This window comes from Geospiza fortis, unplaced genomic scaffold (assembly GCF_000277835.1).
Source record: "Geospiza fortis unplaced genomic scaffold, GeoFor_1.0 scaffold452, whole genome shotgun sequence".
Taxonomy (NCBI): domain Eukaryota; kingdom Metazoa; phylum Chordata; class Aves; order Passeriformes; family Thraupidae; genus Geospiza; species Geospiza fortis.
Window position 1 is genome coordinate 192,465 of NW_005054369.1, and position 19,731 is coordinate 212,195.

The 19,731-nt window shown below is 42.7% G+C and overlaps 1 protein-coding gene across 9 annotated transcripts in view; it reads right to left on the minus strand.

Moving 5' to 3' along the window:
* The window catches only part of FGFR2 (fibroblast growth factor receptor 2), a 75,141-nt gene that overhangs the window by 39,845 nt on the left and 15,565 nt on the right, over positions 1 to 19,731 (minus strand). For 6 of the 9 annotated variants that reach the window (XM_031059871.1, XM_031059869.1, XM_031059868.1 and 3 more), the window contains exons 3-5: positions 19,068 to 19,142; positions 12,022 to 12,191; positions 5,874 to 5,997 (exon numbers count right to left, since the gene is read on the minus strand). In XM_031059871.1, coding sequence (XP_030915731.1) covers positions 5,874 to 5,997; positions 12,022 to 12,191; positions 19,068 to 19,142 — 369 coding nt within the window. The remainder of the gene's footprint in view (positions 1 to 5,873; positions 5,998 to 12,021; positions 12,192 to 19,067; positions 19,143 to 19,731) is intronic. The other 3 variants (XM_031059873.1, XM_014308426.2, XM_031059874.1) reach the window with 1 other exon arrangement.

Consider the following 19,731-nt stretch of genomic DNA (forward strand, 5'->3'; position numbering starts at 1 on the left):
GGATACAACACAAATTAGAAGGCACGATTAAAAATTATAATAACAGAGCTGAAACCATATCCTGTTCATCACTCATCAAAAGAAAGAGAAATAACTGCCTTGGGGCTGTAATAAGACAGAAAGTGGGACAGGGAGACCAGTCCTCCCCAGCAGACTCTGCAGGAAGCATTCCAAACATGACAAATTCACTGTTCACCCAGCAGATGAAGTAATGACACCAGTATTTGTCCATAAAATGTAATTTAGCCAGACTACTCCAATGAAATCAGAAGCTTTAATGCTATAAAACTACAGGGTTGGAATATTTTTACCTTATTAAGGAAGTGGAGGGGGGAACCCATAAGCTTTCATTTTGCCTGAGCTGAACCGTCACAGTGTGGGCTTTGTTTTCAGGAGCAAACCGCACAGCCCCCAGCGCTAAACAATTTGCGTAATTCCTCCTGAGATGCACACACCTTGCCAAAAGCCTGGTGCCAGGTGTAAAGTCCACACTCTGGGCTTATCAGTACATTAAATAAAAGCATCTTCCCTCTCAGCCTAACCAGATACCTGAGGGCAGGCATCAGCCTGGATTCCTTCGCGCTTTCTGTCCCTGCCTCATCTTGCCCCGTGCCGCGAGCGCCGGGGTGAAGACGTCAAGCCAAAGCTTGTCCTTGTAAAGAGCCAGTCAACAACTACAAGAACATCTGCCAGAAATGCAAGTTTAGGCTTGGTTGTAATACCTGCCCTTAACTCCTGCCAGACATTAATGATGCAACACCCAAGGCATGTTATTGAGTTGGTGTCAGTTCCTTTTTTCGTATGTAACCTGAATCCTAAAAACAATTCTTTGGAAATTAAGGGGAGAACTGTACTGGAGTCAAACTAATTCTGAACTTTATTTCAACAAGCTTCAGCAAAAGGCAAACAACAATCCATATGTTTCTATGAATTTGGGAATGACAAAATGGAAACATGTCTTTAAAAAAAAAAAATATGTGCTCATGCCATGTTCGCAGCTAGAGACTGGGAGAGCACATGAAAGTCCAAAAATAAAACTTGACTAGAAGCAAAAGCAGAAGTTTTTCCTTCTGTCTAAATGAAGGGAAACATAAACAGTGAAGAACCAATAGCAAAATGTCGATTCCATTTTAGTAAGATTTTTAACGGCGTGCCATAAAAGAAACAAGAACAAAATTTATCCTATAGCAAATAGGATGTCTTATAATATACTAAAATATATCCTCTAAACCCACCAAGAGTTCAGAATAAAAGTTTTTTTCTGTATAGTAAAATCACTCATACATGAGATTTCTTAGGCACAAGCTTTAAACTGAGAGTCATTTAAAATGCTTTCTGGGTGAGAAGTTACTCTCACACTGGTTTTATATGAAAATATGAATTACTGTATGGGGGCAGCTGTGTGGTGCTCTGCCACTCCTGGAGCTCACTCCTCAGCAAAGAGAGTCAAAGGCATGGCTATTAGGCAAATTAGGAACTGTTTGAAGTACTGCTAACCTGGCTGAAAAGGAGCTTCTTTTGGAAAAAAAATATATTTGCAACATATTCATTTTTATAGCAAATAGCAGGGTCATCATATATTCTTTGTAGAGGTGTTGTGCTATAGCAGCTGCTTATAAATCCCACTAAATGAGGTAATGTGGCAAACTTCACCTGAAACCAAACCATCTTTTGTCTCCCAGGATGACAACATTAAATAGGGCAGAAATGGCTACCTGGAGCAGGGCTGCTCAAAGAGTAACCTTCTTTCTCTTCTGCCGTTAAAACCCAAATTCAATTAGCTCCTCCATGCTCAAACAGAACTGCTGCTGCTGAAATTGTACTCCAGCAATAATTGCCATCCAAGAGTGATCTAATTATATACAAGTCTCAGTGGCTGCATTCCCACGTTGCTTCCTACAACCAGGATTCACTACAATGCAACTCATAAGTGAAAACCACATCGTTTTCAGCCCTTCTCCCTCAAGGTTGCATGACTTTATAAATGTGTACTGAGAATGGAGTTAGTCTATTAGTAAGCTTGCCATAAAAACCCAAGTTTCTACCTACTGTTAAATACAAAGGAGGAGAAAAGGCACTTCAGCTGCATGTAAAAAACCAGCTAATGGGCTAAGCTATACAAGGGAAAGAAAGTTCTTTTAATTAAGGTACTGGATTAGGATTCAAAGACCAGCTTTGCTTCTTGGCTCCGTCACCAGCTTCCTGTGCAACCCAGGGCAAGAAATTTCATCACTCCACAGGTCGGGTTTTCATCTCTAAAATGGACAGGGACATTTCCCTCTCCTGGCCTTGCTGTATTTCTGTTGCAAGCAATTCCTCTGTGCTGGCATGTTGCCCTGGACAATAAGTATCCAGTATTAATTGAAGCCTCTGTGTACTACTCTAATAAAAAGCTAAAATTGACTTCTCCCTTTCACAGCATCCTGGTGGAGTTTTGTATCACCACCATTTGCCACTACTGCAAACACATCTGAGTCCCTGAGCAAAGCCCTGCCTCAATCCCCACTTGGAAATGGAGAAGGAAGGAAAAGGCCATTGATTGGGGTATCCCAAACATTCAAAGAGTAACTTGGTCCAGCACAGAACATCCTGGCCAACTTGAATGGGCCATTCCCTGCAAACACAGTCACTGTGCACAAGTATCCTGTGCAGCAGAGAGGCTGCCAATGACTTGCTGCTTTTTTTTTCTTCTGTATTTTCTACTCCCACTGTAAAAAAAAAATCACTGCAAGGGTTTTGCCAGGTCTGTAAATTTGAACAAGACCATCTGAGCTGACTCTTAAGAGTTCTTGCAAGTAATTACAAGGTAAAAATGAGAATACTTCACACCTACATTCTGACTGAAAACTTCTCAGCCCTGCTGGCTCCAGGCTTTTAATTGTCAAAAGAGTTCAAGGTTTGGAAAGTTATTGGCATATTCCTAACTAGCATTGTGTCACTATTTGGCACGATTTTTGCTGGGATACCTCCCAACTCTGTGACATAATCAGAGGGTTCTCTACATTACACCATATAGTCAGATGCTCATGTTAGTGTAATATGTTACCATGTTTAATACCATTTGCTATTACTTGCACTTAATCAGCTCTGGAACCAGTTAAACCATATAGGAAAAGTAATTTCAGAGGCTTTCAACTGACAGTTTTCTACACAGAACTTGACCTAAAATTATGACCTGAAGTTCGTAAGACGCGGTCTACGTAGGCAATTGCCTCTAAACAAACATCCATAACTCTCCACAACCCTGTGGGAACTGAAAATTCATAGGAAAACAGAAAAAGGGAACTGAAAACTCATATGAAAACAGAAAAAAGGGCATAAAGTTAACTCTGTAGAACTGTCTCAACTAGAAAAACTGTCAGAGTTTCCCCTTCTGGCCAGCCTTAATTTACTGCTTCAGCAATTTTATGCTCCACAATTACTGCAAACCTCCAGCCACAGAGGAATGGCTGAGCACTCCAGCATCAACCCCCCTTTAGGTTAAAATCCCAGTCTCTTGAGAGATTCACACTAAACTCAATCCAAGGTGCACATTCCCATGCACAGGTTGTCAAACAGACTCACAACTATACCCTTGAACTCATCAAATGAAATTTTAGAAAAAGAATGGTGAAATTGCTAAATATTCAGGACTCCAAAAACTCAGGTTCTGACTTGCAAAACTGATTTTTGGACTTCTGGTTTCATTTCTTACAGGACACAAGCAGGGTCCTCTGGGTGCCATCAGCTGGGTACCCAGCACCCCAAACCTCTCATCACTTTTGAAAACCTCATTATTTACTTTCCTGCCTCTCTATAGGAAAGGACTAGACATTTAAATAAATGACATAATCCTTACTACCATTCCATTCATTCATGCAGGTCACTATAATTTACTGCCAGGAAAAATAAACTTCTGCAAAATATTCCTCAATGCAAGACATTCAAAAGGCTCAAAGCAGGAGAGGAGGTGAGAGGGCTTCTAACAAATATTTGCTCAAGTGACTGCATCATCCATGAACACATTTGCTAGGGGAAAAAAAAAAAAATGGGTGAAGAAATTTATGGTCAACATGAAACACACCAGGCTGGGACAGGAAAACGAAGAGGGGGTAGAGAAGGGGAATTTTTAACCAGATTCATTTCAGCAAGGAAAGGTTTTCAGAGCCTGGCAAGCCCCTGCAAGCAGCCTGAGCCCTGGGTGAGGTGGCCAGCAGAGGACCACACCATGCAGAACACAACTCACTACAACTGACACCTATCCCTGGCAGCCGTTGCTGCTGCACGCTCCATAAATTCTGTTTAAACAAGTGTTCAAACAAAAATGGCTTTGCCAGCTCACCTCAACCATACCCAGAGCTCACCCTGTGACAAAATACTGCCATGGCCATGAAAATGCTCACTGCTTTCAGTGCTGACTGCCCAAACTCGAGTACAGGTGAGCTGGTGGTTCACAGGCTCTGAAGGACAAGGGCTGGTGGTGGGGCTTTGCTCTGATGGCATCCTCATCTCAAAGTGATCCTTCTCCTCCTCTGCTCCACAAAGGCTAGCTCTCCTTGGCATTTTCACTGGAAATGTTTCCCTTTCGTGCCACCCAAGAAGCTGGCACTTTGTTCTCTCTTGGATTTGGGCATTTATGCAGATTTAGGTGGTCTCAGACAAAACAAGACACTACTTTTAAAGACCATCCAAAACAATGCACAAGGAATAGATTTTTAGTCATATAAAACCAATCAAGAACTAGGGAAATTAACATTTTGTCATATTTAAGCCCCATAAGCCCTTACAGTAAGATATAACACTTACAGTAAGATATTCCACAAAGAATCTATGGAGTTGGGCTGTCACCAGCCAAAATAGCATCCAATAATCAAATAAATTTATGCTTTCAGCAGTGATTGATCAAGAGCTCTATTCAGAGCTTGTAATGCTCAGATCACAAAGGTGGAGAGAGCAAAGCCCATTCAAGACATACTTCAGAAACCATGGCTCAGATCCCTAAAGGTCCTATAAGAAAAGCCACACTGGTTATTTTGGACAGCAATGCCTTCAGAGTCAATAAAATTGCTCACACCCATCAAGGCTAATCAGCAAGACTAGAGGTGAACAGAAATTATTCCTGAGATTTCAAGCTCTAATTTAGCTAACCACTTAAATAAATATCTGTAAGCCTTATTAAAGTCAACAGGATTTAGGTATTAATAAGGTAATATTATTAAGCCTGTGTTTAATAGTCCTGCATAATCACAGCTTTGCTACTACTTAAAAATTCACACAGCTGTTTAGAATTTGTCCTCAGGTGAAACACTTCTGAATTTTTATCATCTGTGTTTTGGGGACTGCTCACAGCCCACCCAACAGGCTGCAATATAGTTAGATTTCTGTTAGACTGCTGTGAACAAAAACTGCCTTTCCTGAAGCTCCAGATCTGCTCTAGCTGCAAAGTCAATATCTAGCTTTTAATTTAAAAAAAAATCATTTCAGCTATAATACTATAATAACAGGGCTCTAAAGGATTGCTTGACAGTTTTCATAAGTGCAGTTATTAAAGTCTGTGTTAGTACAATTGTACAAGTAATAATTAAATTGTAATACTAATGATTAAAGTTGCATCAGCATGTATTATTTGGTCGTCATGGCAAACTTGTGGGTGGATATTGCACATGGATATTACACTTTTTGCCAAGGCAGGGGTAGATTAATCCTACAGGCACGAGTGAGACAGATGAATTATAAAGTTATGGAGCAATTGGCTCTGCAGTGAAATCTTATCTTTGGAGTACTGTGCAATCATCTCCAAAATAAACGCAGAACGTATCAGCTCAGTTCCAAATGCTTTCATAGAGAAAGTCATTAGTGAAAAACAGCGTCCTGCCCATGAGAGCTGCACTTACCAACCACGTCGAGGTGGTAGGTGTGGTTGATGGACCCGTACTGGTTCTCCACTATGCACGTGTAGTTGCCCTTGTCCGACGGCACCACGCTCTCCATGATGAGGCTCCAGTGCTGGTTACGGACCTGAGGGGATGCAACCAGACACGTTGGGATCTTCTCAAGCAGAGTTTTACCCTCCCCCTTCCAAAAGAACTATTCCCTGAATAATTATCCTGGTGTAATCCACAGCTGGAAGCCTCTTCTGCGCTTGTCTGACAGTTCTGGACGCTGAAATGATTTATGCTTGATCCAGGACAGCATGGCTACTGAGTGAAAGCTTTCACACCCTCTGCTGTAAATCTACCTGGCCCCTGCTCCAAGCACTGCAGATGTCAGTGCACACTCAGTCCTCCCAGGCTGAGCAGGATGGCACCAATTAGCGGCAGTTGTGTTACTGGGCTTTACCTTTCAATCCACTCTAAAGTAAATGCACACCCTCAGGGTATTCCCCATCTGTCTCCAAACAGCCACCTGATAATAACTACCCATCAGCAAGACAGGATGGATATGATCCCCTAAACATCCAGGTCTTCACCCTTCCTAAAAGCTCAATGACACAGCTCACATTTTAGAGAAACTGAGGGGTGATGTTTGGGATTCCTCCCAAATACCTCCCGTTGCTTTGGGGTACCCCAAGAAAGAAATGAATCCTAGAATCATGCTGCCTCATGGAAAATGCCTGAAAAAAATCCTCATGGAAACAGAGCATAAGGATATACATTTATCTCAGAGAATCCCTCTCAGACAGAATTTATTGAAGGTACTGATGCTGTTCCCATTTGAACTCCAAAGGAGCACTGGCTTTGGTCTCACAGAAAATAGGATCCAGCCCAGTACTGGAAGGATACAGAGCCATCCTGTACATACATTTATTTCCTGCATCAGAAGTTGGCTCCCAAAATGACCTTTTGCTGGCTATGGACTAATTCCTTGTTTTAGCATTACATTTTTGACAAAGTGCTCAGAAAGCTTAACATTCTCTGTAGCTGCAATGTACAATTCTTCAACTGCAAAGTACATATTTCAGCAAATGGAATAAAACACAATCTGCTACAGTCATTTTAATCAGCCAAATGGAAAGTAGTAATTCAGTGCTGTACACCAGAAAAATTTATGGACCATTCAGTGACACTTCCAGTAACCATACATTCTTAAAACACCATTACAACTATAGCTATGAAATCCTGCATCGTGCCTGACTATTTTGTAGGTCCTTATCCAGCAGAAAAAGCTGCACAGAGCCACATCCCAGTGCCAAGAGCACTTGCTGGAGGTAGAAATGCCTTCAGTTCAAAGCTTGGAAGAGAAGTTCTCTCCATAGGCAGCTCCTGGCTTTCCTGGTTCCCCCAGCTAGTAATTATCTCAATAGCTGGATATGTCTCTTATTGCTCAGTTGTGGACTAATAATATTAGCTAATGACTGGCCATGTGGGCTCTGAAAAGTAAAGAAAGTGTGGGCAAGACTCCAGCAGGAGAAGATGGTAAGCTAACATTAGAGAAATGTGTGACACAGCCTCAAAATCTCCACCCAAACTTAAGGCTTCTCCCCTCAGCCTCTCGTGGTGATGGTCAAACAATTATATTGGTTTAATTAAAATGATGTCTTGATTTTTTTCTTCACACTGTGAAGAGTTGAGGGATAAGTTTATAGAACTAGAAAGAGTTTATCAGTGTTATTTTAACATGTTGTTCTGCCAAGCAACTCTGAAAGTCAAAGTTTGGGTCAGGAAGAGCTGCTGTCATAAACTGTTGGTAAATAACAAATACAACAGCTACATATTTTGAGTATTTTACTTCTTTGTGATTTATTTTGAAGGACACTTGGTCAAAGTGGCCTGAACTTTCTGCCATTACAAGTTAAAACACACTTCTTGGAATCAGAGCAAGAGTTTTTAACCAATCTGACTGTAAAACAGGAAGAACAGATCACAGTTCCACAAAAGTTAAAACAAATAAAAACTGAAAACAAGCTGCAGGTAATTAATTTGACAGGAAAACACAAGAAATTGTTTATGTTCAATAAGAAAACATAACTAACTTACAGCCACAAGTGGATATACTGCATGGGAATATGAAAAAGTATTTGCGCAATTTCCCTTCTTGTAACTCCATGGGCAGAGATAATATCTTTGTAACAAAACAACAGCTTAAGCCACTTTGGGTTAAGCTAAACAACTGCTGTAGAGGTCCAAAGCAGTTATGACACATTGTCAGACAACTGGATTTATGGCAGGGGTCTGGATCCAACGAGACTGCTGGCTTAGTGCTTTGTGGCTACAAGTGCAGCATTGCAAAGCCCAGGAAAATCCCCCTTTGCTAGGGATGAGCAGCCTCTTCTCTCACTGAAGATTTCCAAATTCAACATTTCATTCTCAGACATGCAACAGTGCATCCACATCCCTGCACCCACACAGCTTGACACACAGGCTTTGGTAATGTGGCCTTTTTATGTGAAATGCCACATCCCTTAGTCCAGGTGTTTTCCTGACTACTTATGGACACTTCTAGCACTTTACTGGGGGAGAAATCTTCTCTGTCAAGGTTTTAACCATTCCTCCAAACAACCTCTCCAAAAGATTCAATTTTTAAACTGAATTATCAATATCAAATGCATACAAACGGCACTCTCAAGTTATAGATTGGAGGTGGGAAACAAACTGGAATCAAAATGCCAAGGAATATTGGTCAGGGAACTGGGAAAGGGCAAGGAATTTTTCATATAAACTTCTGGCTTTTGGAGTATCCCATAAAGAACAGTGGACAGTTCCGTTCAGTCTTGAAATGTGTGTCTTCACTGGAGAGATAATGTCATTAAAACATCACTTAGCTAAAAATTGATCAATTTTATATTCTTTTCAAAGGAAAGAAGGATTAGAATTGAAAATACAACTATCCACAAAAGCAGCACAGTTCAGACTGTGAAAGGTACTGCTCAGACAAGGAGAACAAGCACAGAACACCCCTGGCAAAGGCCATAGGCTTGTGCAGTTGTTCCTGTAATGACAAATTTTCTTACTCTGTATTTACCTGGCTGAATTTAAATGTGCTTAAGACAACTGCAGTGATGAAGCTTATCCAAATGCATAGGTGCAAACACATACGTGTTAATGCTTAAACAGTACCAGCTGATAGAAGTGCATTTGCTTTCTGGGTGGTGTACAGGAAAGAAAAGGCTCCCGTGGTCTCAGAAAGGATTTAGATTATCAACTCAAAGAAAATATAAAATGCCTCTAAAGGCACAAACAAGAGTTATCATTGCTTCAAAAAATCAGAGTAAAAAGGAATTTAGATATTTAATAACTGATCCTGTTCTCTTTATTTTAAGGAGCTTGGGTATATATTGAAAGTTCATAAAACGATCAGTTTTGAAATTCACCACCCAGAATTAGTCACAGTGCAGGAATTCCGCCCTGGAAGCTATCTTGGCCAGAACATACACCCTCCTGCTAGCCTGCCTGAGTGCAAATTGACTCAAGACATTCCCCAGTCCCAGGGACAAAGTGCTACAGGCCACTATCTGATTTTGATAAAAACAATACACCAAGGGATTTCTCAGCTCTTAGCAGGAAAGAGGTGGCTGAAGGATTACTGGGAAGCTTCACGTTTTCCTTCCCTTCCCTTTGTCCCTTAAGGCTTCAAGGGATGATTGTCTCTTCTGTCAGATATGGCCAGGTTTGGGTCCAGTTTTCTATCCCAAATATTGTGAATAACTCCAGCAAAAATGCCTTGCAGAGAGCAACACCCAGATTCAAGATAAGCTAATGTGCAAGATTTAGCATGAGCTGCTGTGACACCTGGTCAAACACAGACCAACACTGATAGACTCAGTCCTTCCTGAGGACTCCTTCATTAAAAGTTCATTGGCATAGAGATGTCAGGAAAATACAACTCTCTCTATTCTAGTACAATTTTGCATGAGCCCACAGTGACTTCATCCTGCCCCTCGAACAGGACGAGGATGCGGCTCAAAAAAAAAGTTCTGGAGTCCTCACTCTTTAACATCCCCTCACTGGGAACAAGCTTTCATCTTCAAAGATGATTATTCAAAATGACAGGACGTAGAATATACATGGATTTGATAATGGTAAGTAAATCCTACAAGATAATTTAAAATTTAATGTCCTCATGAGCAACAAGGAAAGTCTGAAATCCTCAGCTGTGTGTCCTCTTTTTTCCTTTGGACTAAAGAGATACAGGAAGTTATGATTTGGAATTAGAGGTACAGACTTCACAGGTATCCAGCTGGCTTTAGGAACAAGATCTGTGGTTCCTTCCCAGCGTACATACACACCTGGGAAATGGCATACATTTAATACACATGACAAAAAGCTTAATTTGTGCCACTTAATGGGCACAACTCTAAATGATCTCACCCAGCTCCCTAACACAGACTAGCAGTGCCAGCACAGAGCCCTGCATGAGCTGATTTACCCCACCAAAAATCCCCCTCCCAAAGCAGACACCAGGTATCTCCATCCTGCCTCTCTAGACACACATTTTCCCTCATGGCCTTCAAGAGTGATATCTTCATTTCCCCTTCATCAGATGCAAAGTGTTCAAAATAACAGCCTGGTTACTACCAGAACAGTTACTATTATTTTCCAAGACGGGATTAGTTTGGTTGGGGATTTTTTTTTCCTTAATTGGTGCTTTTTTTTTTGTTTTTAAAAAAGCACTGAGAAGGGCAAAAATCACTGAATGGGAGCCAATTCATTAACACTCCACAGCGTTATGAAAGGCAGAAGGTGTTGCCAGGTGTACACTCATAAGCAACAGAAATTTATAGTGTAAGCAAACATAGATGGAAAAGTCTACTTAGATAATTAGTGCTCATGCAGGGAGACTTTCTGGGCTCTGCTCTCTGCTAACACAAATGTTGGAAAAATTGACACTTTCTACAGTAAATCCAGCTAGAGAGGAAAGGAGACTGACGCTTGTCCTCTGCACTGGAAAACAGATTTTGTGCACCGGGCAGGACCTGAACCAACAGCTCACAAAGCAATGGCTCAACCAAGGCCCCCCAAAAACACTGCACCCATGGGGGCCAGGCAGTGGTGCAGGACTAGGGGGAAGCCTCAGGACTCAGAATTGAGCTCTGTCTAACAAAGACAATTAATTTGTGTCTAACAACAACAATTAATTTGTGCCTAACAACCACTGCAAACTGCTCGGAGCAGCTCAGCACAAGCTCCAGGATGGGGATTCCAACCCTGACATCAGGAGACTGCCTCAGGAACTTCTCCTCTTGGGGGAGGAGCTGCTGAGGTGTCGGGGACATGAGGAAACTGCTGAGAGAAGACCCAGACAGGAGGTGAAGGGGAGTGAGAAATGGCCACGCTTGAACAGCAATTTGCCACCGAAGTCACGCATTCCCAGTTCCTTGGAGGAGAGGGATCAGATGACCGAATCCTGACTTCTGACCTGACCTAGGCAGATACCACGAGGTTAAAGGTCTGTGCACTAACACACAGAGCAAGCTGGCCTCCCTAAAACTCTCTCTTAATCAGTAACCACCAACTCAGAATAAGACATCTAATCTGAAGCTATTTAAAATTCAAACAAACCCTTCCAAGTAATTGCTGTTACTTTCCCCTCAAATTCTTCTTCCCATTTCAGTTTCACAGGCCATAAACTCTATAGAAAATAATAACTTTTGACTTCCAAGGCCTCCTTTATTAAACTGCCTTACACTCACCAAAGCGGATGGCTGTGTTTTTAACAATGCAGCCAAAACTGAATAGAGCAAAACAGTCTTAATCTGCTTTGCTAAGTCAGTCTTTAGTTTTCCAAATACGCCTCTATAAATAATCCTTAGCTGCACTGCTAGGCTAGAAGCTTAAATTTCAGAAAAAAAATAAATAATTAGTGCTCAGTAACTGCCAAAGAAACCACCCACCCTTCCCCAGCAGAAAACAACCACCTCTTTTTACTTCCACGTTTGATCCAAGGCCATTAAAAGATTTTCTGTTGACTTCAGCAAGTTTTTGGTAGGTTTTTGGGGTTTTTTGAGAGGGAGGAGGGCTGGTTTTGGGTTGTTTGGTTGGGTTTTTTTTTTTTAACAGCTTTGGTCAAGAAGAAAAATCACAAAATGCCATGGTGAGCCCTTACCTTGTAGCCGCCAATGCGATGCTCCTGCTTGAACTCCTTCCCGTTCTTCAGCCAGCGCATGGTCGGCGTTGGGTTGCCCATGGCTGGGCAGCGGAACTTGACGGTGTTGGCGGCTGGCACGGCGTGGAGCCTCTTCTCCATCTTGTCCGTGTGCGTCCAGTAAGGCGCCCCTGTTCCAAAGGGACACATCCAGAAACATCAGCACTTGGGAACTGAGCTCCCCCTCCAGCCCCTTGCACCGGTGTACAGAGCCGCAGGAACCTGCTTTAAAAGCAGGGTTTGGAAAGAGCACACGAGTAGAGATCAGCTGCTGCAAGTGTCAGCCAGGGTTTTACAAATGGCTCAGTGTGCAGCTCTGGGTCTTTAATTTGTGACAAAATTCCAATAATTAACCACAGACAACTTTTGTTTTGCGTCATCAAGACAGAGGGACCATGTTCTCATCAGACATTTTGGACCTTGAGCTGAGTTACTGTGATGGTTCAAACTCAGAATTTTTGGCCCTCAGCTGTGAAGCCAGACAGACCAAGAGAGAAGATGCTTGGAAGCATCAGCCCCTTCCCCTTCTGTGAGAAGGGGCATAAAAACATCCACCAGTCTGACAGCAGCTAAAGCCTGCAGTGTGTGATGCCAAGGTGAACTGTGCATGGAAACCACAGAAATGTATTTACAAATGGAACATATTTCTGAAATCTTAACCCAAGCGGAGGAAACCAAACGAGTAAATGTGGATCACCAAAAAACATTTATCATTTTGGAGGCGTTTCCCACACTAATGAGCCTCCTGAAGTCCAAAGGGTCAGTGACATCCCAAACCAGGGCATGAAATGAGAGTGCCTCTCTCTCAACACACATTTTCTGAGGTGACCATTTTCCCAGACCCTGACATGGCTCTCTTGGCTCTCGCCCACTCCTTGCCATGTCCTGGCCCAGCCTGTGCCTACATGAACATCATGAGAAGCACATTTGTTAGGTACCAGCAGAGGAAACACAGCAGAACAAAATTTACAACTGCCCATATGTTTTTACCCTCACAGAAGTAAACCTGAATACATAGACCCAAAGACAAAGTTATCCCATGCTCTGGATCCTTGCAAAGCTTCATCTGCATTACTTAATGGCTTCATGGCATTGCTTCAGTCACCTCACCATAACAGTTGGTTTTTTTTAAGTTAAAGATTCAAGATCTATTTAATAGTAGGAAACATTAATTTCTTTTACAATGGAGTTTTCCTGAAGCAAATCAGATTAGCGTGGAATTTTTAGGACTAGAGGGGTCCAGAAAAATAACTCCATTTCTCTCAGCCCTGTTTCATTTCCTTCATTAGCAGGCCAACACTCCACTATAAATAAATTCTTCCGTTCCTCAAATATTTATAGCAGTTCTTACAATCAGTGCAAACTCAGAAATCCTGCTCCCCCCCCCTCTCTAAATAAAAATACAGCTGGACAGAAAATACAGGAATAAATCCTTTAACAAAGTCTCTCTCAGTATAAAGAAAACATTCTAAAAGCAAGTCCTATAATGATGCTATGAACGATAAGTGTTTGGGTTTTTATTTTGCCTGAAGTGGCAATTAGTGTTAAAATTAATGAAGTAGAAAAGCAAAGCAAATTTATGCATGTAATCAAAATAGAAAATCAAGTAACTATTGAAAATTTAACTACAACACTAAGAAATTGTTAAGCAGACTAAAGTGAATTAGAGATGCAAGGAAAATCACTGTTAACATTATTTGCTAAAAGCAGGATCACATTAAAACAACAGAAGACTTTAAACAAAGCCAACCAGAGGAATTAACTGCTACACGCAAGGGCCAAATTACATTACAAGTACACCAGGCAAAGGCAGAATTACATGCTGGTACTGAGGGATTAAAACGCTGTTTTCCCTGGACTGCTCAAAAGTCTTCCACAAGGCAACCACTGCCGGGCCCTACTTGCAGCTCCCAAAAAGTCAACTGGGGCAGGTCAGAGGCAACCACCCAAACCAGTTGTATCAGCACCCCAGCCAGAGCAGAGGGCTTGCTTAGCCCCAGGTGGGTACTGCCAACCCAACAACTCCGCAGCCAGCAGGGTCACTTGTCACCACATCCATCACACGAACTTCTCCTACAGTACAGGGCACAAGGAGCTCACATGCAGCCACTGGCCAGCACAGCCTCTGAGCCACGAGCTCCACAGCTCATCCATGGCAAAGCTCCCTGCAGCCCACGGGATGGAAGGGCCAAGCTCTGGGAAGCTCCCACCAGGCTGCAGGTTGGGACCAGAGCACTGGAGTCAGTCAGGGTGCAGCCACCAGCAGCTCCCCAAATAAAACTGTTTCACACAGCCAGGTTTGTATGGTTAATGGTCCAGCCCATCCTCTGGTTTTCTTGAAAATAACTATTCTTTCCATCAACAGCCTGCTCCTGGAAATGCTCCAATACAACAAATGCACGGAGGGAAATCTCTGACAGAGATGGGTGCAAAAAAGAGGCCAGGAAGATGCAGGCAGCAATGAAGAGAGGCAGCTCAGTTTTGTCCCACAGGAGGGGAAACACCCCAGAGCGGGAGAAAGGTCTATTTGGAAACCTTTTCTTCACACAACCCTCAGCATAACCTGCAATGCTCCTAAATTACAGGTCAGCTTGGAGAAAAAACATGCAGACATCACATATGGAAAGCACCATCTGATAAAGCTCCAAGACATCCTACATTTGGCAGCTCCTCAGCATGTTCAAGGAAAAGAGGAAAAGGCAGCAACATCCACAAACCATCACATTTGCCCTCAAATCGTGCTTTCATCCAGTGATTGATCTGATTAACACACAGCATTCTTCTTTATAGATTAAATCATAATAACCTAAAACACCTTTTAGTGCTTCTATTTGTCTTGAGAGGAAAAACACCGAGCTTCAATAAAACTGATAATGAACACAGTTAATGAGTACCAGGTGCTGACTGCTCTCATGGGCCATGTCCATCACATCCCATCACTGCCACCAGGACAGGTGAAGTAGGTGGCACCACTGCTAGAAGTTCACAGTAACCACAGGGCAGACTCCAGCATGAAGCAGCAAGGAGCAGCAGGGGAACGGGTGGGAATTCCTGATTGCTCAGAGTTCTCATTAGTGAGGAAAATATCCTGCTGACCCACACTGCACAGACATTACATCTAATCAGCCAAATCTCCTGCATGTGAAATTGAAATTAGGAAGCCCAGGGGACCACTTCACTTCAGGACTCTTCAGTTTTTATTTGGACTTATCCAATACAAAGAAACACAAAAGTAGTCAACTCCAAGCCTGCCTGACAAGCTCCTCAAGCAGGCAATAGAGCGCCCTAAGTGACCACATCAAACCCCTCCAAGGTTTTCAGTACTATTGTATTTGACCTTTAATTAAAAAACACTTCTAGGCAACATCCAATTTTTGCTGCTCCCCTGAGTGGGTTTCCACTCTACAGGATTTGATGAATTTGAACCTTGTTTCATCCTCTCTGAAACTCTTCAAGGCATGAAAGGAACAGCATGTGGATTACATTTAGATACTTTTTGTTCTTGGTGCCAATTTACCATCGCTTGGCCCAGAAGAAATTGTTTAAAGGGCGATAAGAGAGAAAAAAAAAAAGCCATAAAGCCTCCAGTTGCCTGACCAGAATTCAAGGCAGAGCAGCAGCATCTTCAGGGCTACCCAGAGGTCTACAGAATAAATTAGTTGGTGGACTTGATTGCAACCACCACGACAGCTGCTGCCTTGCCAGTATCAGGTCAGCAGTATAGAAATCCCTCAAATTAGGGCTACCTCTCAAAATCTCAACAAGGATAAGGCAGTAATGTCTTTTCCACTGCTGCCAGAATGATGATCAGCACTTAAGCTTGTAAAAGCAAGTCCTTGGAGATGACCCTCCAAGAACCAAACTAAGGCCCATCTTTAGGGTAACAAAGGGGAAAACTCGAGTTGCCAGCAAAGCCGTTTTGTGGAGAAAAGGGACTGTTTTGCAGTGGAACCAATCCTGCACCTTCCCCACGAGCACTAATCCCTTCAACAAAAGCTGGAAGTAATAAAAAGCTATTCAGGATGCAGTCTGGAACAAATCTACCACAGTGTTTTTTCAGACAGTTAAAGTATCTGTCAAGCTGAAGGGACAGCAAACGCAGAGTGAAAATCTGCTCTGCGTGCCTCTTACTGAAAAATACACACAGGGCCAGTGGTCAAATGCACATGGTACACACCAGTGCCCTCCTCTCCCAAAGAGGAGCTGCTCCTCACATCTACAGCCTCCACTGACTCCAAGAGCAATTGTATTTTCTGGGCAGCCTTGAGAATTGCACTAGATTTCCTCAACAACCTCTCCACCTGCATTCAGAAACCTTGGCCTGCAAAATATGTATTTGCAACAGAGGCAAAGAAAATAAAACGGCTTAAAAGAATACTTAGCAGTGTAAATAAAACAGCTCTAAAAGGTTTGTTTTAGTTTTAAGTATGCAGGAATGAGAATGCCAAGGTTCAGCTTCCTGTTGAAGGCACTACAGCCATTTCCTGCCTCATCTCATCATAATTAACATGCCAAGACAGCTGGACTTTATCAGAATTGTTTCATCAAAAAGCAACAACCTTTGAAGACTATGGCCTTTTGTTTCCATCAGTAAAGGCATAACCAGGCCAATTTCCATTGCTTATCCTTAATGATCACAGCTATAATTTGTATGTAAATTATCAGTTAAATCATTTGAGATCTGCAAAGCTCAAACCATGACTGAGGAAACACTTAAAAGACTTCTGCAGAAGAGCAGCAGTCAGGGACCATTGTGAGGTCGTGGACTTTGCCAGGCTTAACATCCCGCAGGCAGGGAAGGTAAAGGGGATTTGGCCATTGTGTGCACTGCCTGCCCCATAGCACACCCAGCTCCTGGTTCACTCCTCCATCTGCCTTGTAACCCAGTACCTTCAATTACATGTGGCCTCTCGGATGTGATAGAAAACTTGGAAGAGGAAAAGAAGGTTTACAAGGCACACCACACCAAGTCCCCCCCCCTGACTTTCACACATAAATTGCCAAATCACAACCCTCTTTCAGCAGCCCTGTATTAATCCAAGGGAATTACTGTGATGCAGCTTTTCACTGAGCACAGAATGCTTGGAGGGACACGGTGACATGACTCTTCAGTCATCATCCTGCTTCCAGCTCAGACCCCAGGAGGCTGTGCTGCTCCCCCAGCAGACAGTGGGCACCTTTTAAAGAGCAATCCAACAAGGAGTTTTTCCTGGAACGTTCTGCTCAGGCCCAAATCTGTCTTTTGCAGTTTCCTCCCTTCCATCTCCACGGCTGCGCTTTCCCTGCCATCTGCAATGTCTGAACGTTCCCACCTGAGAGGCATCTTTCACTGAGAGCAGGGAAAGTGTGCTGGCCCCTGCTGCAGCACACACCCCTGTCCCAGCAGATGGACACTGTCAAGGGCCTTTCACCAGCTCCCCAATCAAGATTGATTAACAGTAGCTTAAAATGATAGCTCGTTTTACAAGAACGTCATTAGCGCAACTGCTGGGCACTGCTCCCTGTGGATGGAAGGGCAGGAATCCTTCTGAGGCCATTACAGAGCACAGCTGCCTTGAGAGCAGGTCCTTCACTTCTCCCAAAAGCCATTTATGCTCACAATGGATCACCAAAGCCACCACTGCAGATCAGAAGCACAATTGTCACCAAAAATGTCGCAAGCCCTTTTCTGACCACCAGCAGTAAAGCTTTAAGGAACTGCAAACATCAGAAATGTTTCCTAACAGGAATTTCTAACCATGGCTTCATTTCAGGGCAGAGCTAACACTGCCTGGATGGGTGATTTTGCCTAGACAACCTCTTTTAAAAGCAGTGTCCCTTTTCCAAGCCCTCCAATTCTCTTTGCCACTGGCATTCCTCTGTCAGGGCAGCCTCCAGCTGCTTGATCTCAGCCCTTTCCAGAGGCACCTGTGCATCAGCCCGGGGTTAATCACACTAACAGATGGCAGAGGCCAAACAGGCAGCTAGGAACTTATATCGCTTTAAATAACATCTAATGTTTCACAGCTTCAGGCCGGGGGCAGCCGCACGCAAAAGGCACCAACGGGGCAGCCCAAATCAGGCTCGTGCTTTCTCACCTGGACAAGTGCTCCAAGCTGCAGTGCAGCTGCAGCTCCTGACCAGGCAGAGCAGCAAATACACCCCCTGCCCCCTGTGGGTGCTGCTCACTGACATCACCCCCAAAGGATTTCTGTGTTCTCTCCGTTATTGAATTTAGCAGGTACCAGCGACAGCAAACCACCAGTCACCGAGGGGGTTTTGCAGCACTGCACAGTGGCATCAGGAGCCAATATGAATTTTACATACTTTTTTCTTCCTCTTAGAGAGTGCTCTATTTAGAGCTTATTAATAGCTTTATGAATTCTCTAAAGGGGATGAAGTTTAACTCATTCAGATAGGTCTAAGACTCTTTTAGCCCATTTTCATCACACATAAGTAATATAAAATGTGGGTTTTGCACTGAATCGCCTTCTTTGCAACAAACCTTAAGGTCCTTCACAGACAAAAGAACCTCACTGACTCCAAATTCATCCTCTCTGGCGAGATTTCTGCTGAGATTAGGGATTGAAGGATTTACCTCATCACAACTTAATTTTTTTTTTAAGTTTTCATACCACCTTTTAACAAAATGAGCTGGATCTTTGTTTCTTCTGTTGAATTTCTGCTCGGGTTCAGGAAAAGTTAGTTCATCTGTCAGAGTCTAAACCAGACAAAGACCAAACTTCGATTCAGAAAGAAAGGAAACTGCAGAAATGCCAGGAAGAAGGGAAAAAAAGAAAGTACAGACCAGAAAAGCACGTTCAGAAGAATATTAGTTTATTTTTATTTTTCCTTTCCAAGTTACGAGCTACATGAAACAGAAAACAGAGGAGGACAAGATACAAAGATATTTGACAGTACATGCAGTTAACAATCAAGAAGCTCTGAAGACAGGAGTGCAAGAGATGGGACATAATTTTCCACGTGGATCTTGCTAGTGACTTCTGGCAGTGACTTCTGTTACTTACTCATCTGGTTGCTGTCATTCACAAAGTCCTCGGACCCATCATTGTCATCTTCATCATCCCCAGAGGAAAGAGCATCTGCACATTAAAAACAACCAAGTCTTTAAACCAGCCTAATTTTTTTTTTTTTACAGAAAAACAAATTGATAAGCTACATCTTAGACTGTATATTAAGAAGAACAAGTGTTTATGTTAGTTGTGCAGAAGCTAGAGAAAAAGAAAATCAAGCCACAAAACGTGCTATTTCCACTTAAAATTGTAACAAACTAGCTAATAGTCCTGAAGTGCTACAGAGTTTCCCAAGGAAGTTTGCTAATTACAAAAATCTCTTTCTGCTCAATATTTTAACTTCTGTTACAGAAATGCAGTTGAACAAAACTGAGCATCTCCAGCACAATTTATCTCTAAACTTGAAGGATGTAGAACACATTCTCTTCTTCTGATGCATGGGGCAAAAACCTGTATTCATTCTACTGGCTTTATCATCATCACAGCAACTCTGTCTAATTTAATCCTGTCAGAGTGGCATAAAACAGAGAGCTCTGCAGCAGCTGTTAATCTCTGTAGAGCCCATGGAGCCAAAAGGAGCAGATAAAAACTGAGCCCATTTCAGGGTCAGGACAAGGAGAAAAATCACCAAAAATCTAGAGATACAATTTAAAATTTG